At 47.4% G+C, this 8105-nt stretch overlaps 2 protein-coding genes across 20 annotated transcripts in view; one reads left to right on the top strand and one right to left on the bottom strand.

Moving 5' to 3' along the window:
• Nucleotides 1-2206: 2206 nt before the first annotated feature.
• LOC130542175 (basic proline-rich protein-like) lies at nucleotides 2207-4761 on the bottom strand. The gene is made up of 2 exons (XM_057304695.1): nucleotides 4743-4761; nucleotides 2207-3993 (listed from the first exon to the last, which is right to left on the bottom strand). Exons 1-2 carry the CDS (start codon nucleotides 4759-4761, stop codon nucleotides 2207-2209), a joined length of 1806 nt encoding a protein of 601 aa, XP_057160678.1.
• ZMYND11 (zinc finger MYND-type containing 11) overlaps nucleotides 2299-8105 on the top strand; it is a 121976-nt gene continuing 116169 nt past the window's right edge. For 4 of the 19 annotated variants that reach the window (XM_044392050.3, XM_048219420.2, XM_048219417.2 and 1 more), the window contains exon 1: nucleotides 2429-2527. The gene's annotated coding sequence lies outside the window, so the exon portion shown is untranslated. The other 15 variants (XM_026478670.4, XM_026478667.4, XM_026478662.4 and 12 more) reach the window with 11 other exon arrangements.

Genomic DNA, 8105 nt, shown 5'->3' with positions numbered 1-8105 from the left:
CGTAAATCGAAAATGCAGTTGCTATTACTTTAAATCAGAAGAAATGCTTGGCTCTGGAGTCCGCATTCATGAAAAACATTGGAATGGACCTGTTTACTTCACTTGTTTACATTGCTTAAGGTAATACAATGTAACACTTTCTATTTGCCAATTTCTCTCTAATGTGCTGTTCATTTGCATTCCTGAAGCTTTTTCATAATAATTCTGCATTACATACTTAAGACTACGTTCTCAAGTCAATCTTTAATGCAAAAAAAACGATAAAATCAAACATAATAGTAAAGGAAAAATAAATAAAAGCAATGCATTTAAGTAGCATGTGTGTGAAGTCTTTATTGCTACATACTAGCAAACCAGGAACACACTGAAGCAAGGACTCAACAGGAGTCCCCAGCACAATAGCTGTGAAGTATCCCTCTCTACCACTCCCAAGAAATCTGAATTGGTCCTCATATGTGAACAAAGCGGGAGGGAGGGTATTAGAAGACTCTCTTTATGAAGGGTCAAAGTCGTAACCCCAGTGGGCATATTTTAAAGTAGGTCTGTATTTGGTTTTGACTTACAGGATTCATATATTTTTATACAGCCAAATTTATCACTCTTACCTTTTGTGATAAAGTCATTGCTTTAGGGCTTGGGATATTCTTTTCTACCTTCAATCTTACAAATACCCACCTATATTATCTTCTATCTATTGGAAAATGATTTTTAGTTTTTACAATGACATGTAAGTCGTTGGGTTATTTTAGTGCAAGGTAGGATATAATTTATTTTTTAAAGAGACATATTTGCCATATTAATTTGTTGGATAATTCATGTCTTTTCTATTTAAATAATACTTCTTAAAGCAGAAGCTGGAAAAAGTAATATGCTGATCAAGTCAAGCATTAGTTAAATGTAGAAGATGCTGGTGGAGTTTGGGAAGAATTAGGACTGTTGTGGGTCCTTTGTTGGGTGGTGTTAAGTCTCTGAAACACGTCTTAGTTGATATAATTCACTCCTCATGGCCCACTGCTCTTCCTTTTCTCTTTTCTCTGATACACTTGCCCTCTCTTTGCAGTCTGACAGGTAAATTCATGGTATAACCTAAGTTGTATGAAAGTAAGTATTCTGGTCTTCTGGGCCTCCCCCAACTCCCCACCCTAAATCATTGGCCCCAAACCATTGGCTCAGACCACATCCTCTCCTCCATGTTCACGTAGCTGAGGGAATGAGGTAAATAACACTGTTCTGAAGGCAAAGGGGAAACAAGGGCTAAATTCTAGGCAAAACAAATAGGAAATTTGGGAATAAACTAACTTACATTAGATAGAATGAGAGATAGTATCTGGGTGCAAATATTGAAATGATGCCTATACAATTTAATTGGAGAAAAATGCAGAGTTGCGCAGTCACTTCTTTCCTAAAAAGTAAGCTTCCTTTTATACTTACATGAATTTGTCTTACTTGAGCAGCCTCCGTGAAATACACAGAACCATGCCGTGCAGTCCTGTTTTATAGATGACAAAAAAAAAAAAAAAAAAAAAAAAAAAAAAAAAAAAAAGAAAGAAAGAAAGAAAGAAAGAAAGAAAGAAAAGGTGATTTAATTAAAGCTGGAATTCCTGGTCCAGTATTCAAACCAGGTTTGGCTTGATTTTTTCCGACACCCTTTAACCCATCAGCTGGATTTTAATCTAACCAAAACCCCTCTGAGATGTATCAGAAGCAGTGCTGCGAGTGGCTGAAAGACTGTTTTCTTGAGTGGATGCATCACAGAACACCTATGCAGTACTACCCATTTCTAAATTCTTCGTCTTAGAGACCAGCGATGAAAGAAGGTTGATGACCTGGATTATAATCCCAAAATTTCCTGGACAGCCCCTTCCCAATGATTTTCAGGTACACATGCCCAAGGAGAACCAGAGTAAGAAATTTTGGTTGACAGGTCTTCCTTCCAAACTCCCAGTGGGCAAAGGTCACTGGGGAAAATACGTGGCATCTATCTCTACAAGTCTGCTTATCTCTGAGACTTAGTAGACCACACATTGGGATCTCCTCTGTGAGATGCAGAACTTCGAACGAAAACGGAGGAGCTGCTTGCCTGACACAGATTTGTACTGTTTTTGCCCAACTGGTAATGGGTGGTCCTCTTCTTCCGGCAGTCCCGTGTGTGCGTGCATGAACCGCGGCACCTAACACCTGCCCGCACTTGTTTTTGATGATCGAGTTAACGAGACACCAAGCCCAGGTTATCTGTGCCGCTCACCCGCGCGCGGACGCCTGCCCGGCCCGGCAGCTCGGCCGGCGCAGCGCCGCGCGCGGCCCGGCCCACCCGGAGCGGACGTGGGCCCGCATCGCCCCCAGCCCCGCAGGTCCGAGCCTGGCGATGCTGCGAGCGCCGGGAGCTTTGTGCGCTCGGCTCCCGGCTCCCGCGTGCCCGCACGTACGTAGCCTTCACGTGTGTGCCGCTATCAAGTGCATGTGTGGATATGTAAGAATATGCTGAAGCAAATTTGGAGACAGGCGCCGAGGACAGGACGGAGGGAAGGTGGGTGTGGGCGTGCGCGGCGCCGGCCCGGCCGGGAGGGAGCCGGAGCCCGCGGCCCGCACCCCGAGCCCGCGGCGCGGCCGGCCCGGCTACACAATAAAGTCCGGGGGCGGGCGGGCGGGCGGAGGTGCAGGAGGCCGGGCCGGGCGAGCGGCCGCCCCGCGCACACACCGCCATGTGAGCGGCGCCGCGGCCTCGCAGGACGCAAACTTTCCCCGGCGGCGGCCCAACTTCCCGCCCCCGGGCCTGCCGCGCGGCGCCGAGACCCCGTAAGTGCGGGCGGCGCCGGGCCCCCCGCTCCCCCGCCGGCCCACCGGGCCGCCGCCGCCTTCCCGGCCGGGCGCGCGCGGCTCTCCGCGGCCGAGGGTTGTAAACATGGCGCCCCTGAAGCGCCGAGCCGGGGAGGGCGGCGGGCGGCGGGGAGTGGGGCGTCCGGGCGGAGGCCGGGCCCGCGGGGGAGCCGCCGGGGAGCCCGGGGAGTGGCCCGGGGACGAAGGCGGCGGGCAGCGACGCGGGGCCGGGAGGCGGGGAGGCGGCGCGGAGGCCGGGAGGCGGGGAGCACCCACCGCCCCCCCGCGCCCCGCAGGCCTGGGCCCGGGAGGCGGCGGCGGCGGGAAGGAGGCGGCGCGGCGGCGGGGCCGGGCGCGGCGGGGGAGGGCCGGGCGCGGCGGCGGCGGCGGCGGCGAGGACCGAAACATAATGGTGGGAGACTCGGCCGCGGCGGGCGCGGGGCGCGGGCGGGGGCGTCCGAGCGGTGGCGCCGTCGCTTTGTGGAGCCCGGCCCCGGCTGCAGCCTCTCTGGCCGCCGGCGCGGTGCGCTCGCCGCCCGCCCTCCCGCGAGCAGCCCCGAGCGGCCCGCCGGGCTTTGTGTAGGCGGGCGGGGGCGGCGGGGCCTGCGGGGGTCCCGCCCGCGCCCCCTCGCCCTCGGCGGGCCCGGGAGGGGCGGGCCGGAGGAGGAGGAGGTGGAGGAGGAGGAGGACCGCGCGGGGCCTGCTCGGGCCGGAAGCCGGGGAGTCGCGTGAGCGCCGCCCGCCGGGCCGGCCCTTCCCGCGCGGCCAGGCCTGGGGCCCTCGGGCCGGGGTCCGCCGGAACGCGGCCCTGTGAGTGGGGGAGGGCGGGGGCGCGGGCGCCGGCGTGGCTCGTTGTGCGAGGGCGGCGGCCGCGGCCGGGCAGGGCGGTCCCCGAGCACCCAGGCGGGGCCCGCTCCGCGTCCCCTGGGGCCGCGCTCGGCGGCGGCGAGGCCTGCGCCTCCTCAACAGGTCCTCTCGGGGCCTCGGCAGCGCGTGCGGAGCGGAGCGGCGGGGCCGGGGGCCGCAGGGCTCCCGGGGCGGCCCGGGCCCCCGGCCTCCACGTGGACGGCCGCTCGCGCCGGGGTGCGGGCCGGCTGCGTGCTGGTGGCGGTGCGCGGGGCCCGGGCGCGGGTGGGCTCTGGGGGGTCCGGGGGCGCCCAGCAGGTGCCAGGTGGCCTGTGCGGAAAGCGGCGCCCGCGGGCCGCAGTGGCCCATCCGGCTCCCCGAGGTTAGGTCCTGGCTCGTCCGGTGCCCTGCATCCCACTGTAAGCCTGCTGAAGAAGCATCTGTGTGTTGAAAGGCAGAAAGTAAAAGGCTAACTTGTTTTCTTTTCAACTGAGAAGCGGAGTAGTTGTTGCTTAGTAATTGTGGGATGCATCACGTTTTCAGGTTTTGGGGTTATTGATTCTAATTAATGGTTTGGAAGTTATCAGGGAGATAGTTGTACTTAAAAAGTTTGAATGCTTTCTGGTAAGCAAGGTCACCTTTGTGAATTTTCTGAGTTCTAATTTGTACAGTAAGGAGATAGAATATGAATTTTTGTTCAGGTGTGTTATTTCCCATGTCTTTGGGTAACTGGCGCTGGTTACAGGAATTATTGTAGTGTTCTTTATAAGACGGCTAGGCTGGAGAAGCAAAGATCAGAAGATGTGGGATGGGGTTATGACAGAATAATTTTTTTTTCCCTTGCTTAACTCTACTTGTGGTTAACAGAGGATTTCTGTCTTTTACGTGGTACTTTCCCCCCCGTAGATGTTGTTCATGTGAAAACTGAGTCTCCCTATTACGTTCCGTAAAGTGGGCAATTTGCAGTTACCCGTTGTAAGGTGTTTAAATACACGCACATGTAATTGCTTTACAAAGAATAATCACCAGACACCCCTGAGCGCATGCTGAATATTCCTGGGACATGGTTTTGTCAGTACTTTGAATGTCCGCTTGCATGTTTCCTTGAATTGACACGTGTTTATGTAAACTCTAACCCTTCTGTAATTCTACCCCTTTTCCTTTAGGGGTGGTTCAGATAGTGTGTAATAGAGTCACTCCTACCCTTTGGCATACTTGAGACATTAGTTGAAATTAAGAATTTTAGCATTTGTATCAGACGTATCACTTGCTGTCCCAATAATGCTTCAAGACCTAATCCTCTGGTTGTCCTATTTTCTTTACCTACCTTTACTATCCTTCAATTGGCTTTTACATGGAAGACATCATTTAAGCAAAGGGGTTGTGTATGTGTGTGTGTGTGGGGAATTGAATAAATGGCCAAACTTTGCCTTATGATAGTTAAAAACTTTTTACTGTTTGAAAACCTTAACTTGGACTTAACACTGACTTTTTTTTTTTTTTTTTTTTTGGCATTTAGAGAGGTAGCATATAGCAAAATGACTCTGAAGTCGGATGGCTTGGGTCTGAATTTCTCCTCCATCATTTACTAGCAAACTCACAGCAGGCAAATTACTTAAACTCGCCAGCCTGGTCTTAGTTTCCCCATCTGGAAAACAAGAGTGATAGTAACTATCAACTTCATAGGCCTATGGATGCATGAATCACTACTAGACTAATTCAATTCAGGTGACTCAGATTCAGTTTGGGTTGATAATTGAAACGTGTGTGGAAAGGAGTGGACCTCTGAAATTGCAGCATAGCATGCTTCCGTGTGCCTTGGTTACTATTTGTGTGTGTTGGAGCGTACCTCTGAATCCCTCCGTATGTTCACTCTATTATCCCAGAGTTGGAAAATAAGCATTTGTTATATTCCTTGGGGCTTGTTTACTTGACGCAGTTTTTAAGGATCTTTTTGTCATTACTTCTGTTGCTTTTATTCTCCTTGCTGGTAAAATACACATAACAAAATTTACGTCTTAATTTTAAAGTGTATAGTCTAGTGGTATTACATAAATTCACACTGTTGAGCAGAGATCATCACCACCCATCCGCAGAGCTCTGTTCATTTTGTAAGACTTGAACTCCGTACTGTTAGACATGTTAAGCACCGACTCCCTGCCCAGTACCCACCTATCATGACTTCTGTGTCTTTGATGAAGGGTCTGGGTAACTGAAGCACAGAGTGTACGAGTTCTGTTTTGTAATCAGTGAACCATTTTCTCTTTTCCCACATCTGTCACCCTGTCTGTAACTGCTTCAGGTTATATGTTTTGTATTTACTTGAAGCAGGAAGACTTTCTGAATAAAGAATCACAGTTTGTCACCTCTTGATTTAATCATTGTGGAATTCATAATCCCTCCCCAGTATTTTTTCTAGGAATTTTGAGGAAATAACGGACTTGAGTTTAATTTCTACCTGTATTTCTTGTACAACAACTTTTGAGTTAACTTTTTTTGCAGTGGCATTGTCAAAATTTCAAAACAATTTAAATCTGCTTTGGTGCAGTGATTTTGTGGAGATCGGTAATGATCAGAAAGTTCTGTTTCATCAGTGGTCTGTCCTTTGGTCTTGATTTTTGAAATGTTTTGGTATTCAGAAGTTTATAACATAAATGAGTACCATGATACTATGTACCAAATAGTGTATGTTCGCCAAGTCTTAGCCATTGTGCAGAGTTCTTCACACAGTATTCCACTGTTAGAAATCCTGCGGGTGGGTCACCTTAAGAGCACAGCAGTCTCTTAGTTATGGAAGGCCCCACCACCTCCTAGCACACCCCTGTCCCAACACACACTCTAATGCGAAGTGGACCGGCTAGTAGCTTTGTGAGAGAATGTGCTCTCTAGAACATAAAAAAAGTTTGAGAATTCCTGTGATAGGAAGTAAAGTGATAGAAACGAAGTTTAATGGGAGGGAGATAAAAAAGTCTAAATGCCCAAGAGTTTGGTTTTTTTGAACCATCAAGTCTTAGCTGTAGTATTTTAAACATACTGTACTGCCTTAAGATCTCATTGTACATAGTGTGCCTGTTAATAATTTTCCACTCAGAAAATTCTTGAGTTATTTAGTTGTATTGTGAAAATGCTGTATAATAATGTACACGTTATTTACAAGTGCAAATAGTCTGTATATTGGACAAAGAATATTTGTGTAGTTCATTATGTATTGGTAGGGATGTTTAGTAAATTGTTAGGCATATACTTAGATTTGTAAAATTGAGGTAAATATCGAACTAGTAAATATTTAGACATTTAATCTTTCATTGTATTTTTTGGTTATATTTTCTGTTTGATAGCTAAAAGGCTAAATGTTTGCCTAGCTTTACATGAAATTAAAGAAATTACAAGGTAATGGAATACCGTTAAATCCACATTTTAAAGCATCATATGGCTCGTCTATTCAGAGATGAGAAAAGTATATTTGGCAGATCCCATTACGTTGGAAAGATGCGTATTGATGAAAACTTGTGTTTTATTTATTTTTTAAAACAGTAATATTTATAGTAGATTAACTAGTTTTGTTTTAAATGCTTTTGTCATGCATTACTCCATAATTATGATTCATAAGTTTACATTAAAGTATTGTTTTCTTACAATAGGTACAATATGTTTTAATACCTTGAGTTCATTCATTAAACATTGTTATTTATGGAAACTGGTGTGTACTAGACACATGCCAGGTAACAGTTACTGCAGCAAGGGGAGTGTGGCAGAAGAAAGTGTCTAACTGCTGCAGGACAATGTATGTGAGTTACAGTATATGCATTTGAGTTAAGATTACTTTTGAGGGTTTAACACTGATTTTTTTTTCTGTTTATTTTAGAGAAAGAACACAGGCAGGAAGAGGGGCAGAGGGAGCAAGAAATCAAGAGACAGGCAGACTCCCCACTGAGCGTGGAGGGGGGGAGTGGGGTTTGATCTCATTACCCTGAGATCATGTCTTGAGTTGAAATCAAGAGTCAGACCCCTTAACCCACTGAGCCACCCAGGCGCCCCTTAACACTGATTTCCAATTTATTCTGGTTTGTAACTTTGTGATTTTATTATGTTCACCACTAAAAACAACTTTGTTTGGATTAATAATTTTTTATGTTCTCCAGATGTTATCTAAGGGTTTAAGTGACAGGTAGACCCACTTAAGATTTTTAATATTTCCTCCAGTTTGATCTACTTATATGCTAACTAAATTTAAAATATATAGAGGGAAGAATCTTCTTCCCTACTTAGGCATTTATTGTGTAAACAGAAAAATATATATACAAAATTTTTAATGGATATGTTGGGAGCTTGTCACCTAATATTCTCAGAATTGGGATTAAAAAAGGCTGAGCTTTTAAAAATCAGGCAGATATTGTGATTTATAGCAAGAGAATCTGTCATAAATACATTTTAACTTGACT

The sequence above is a fragment of the Ursus arctos genome, unplaced genomic scaffold (genome assembly GCF_023065955.2).
Source record: "Ursus arctos isolate Adak ecotype North America unplaced genomic scaffold, UrsArc2.0 scaffold_30, whole genome shotgun sequence".
In the NCBI taxonomy this organism is placed as follows: domain Eukaryota; kingdom Metazoa; phylum Chordata; class Mammalia; order Carnivora; family Ursidae; genus Ursus; species Ursus arctos.
Note: the sequence above shows the minus strand (reverse complement) of the source record. Positions and strands in the feature narration are given on the sequence as shown.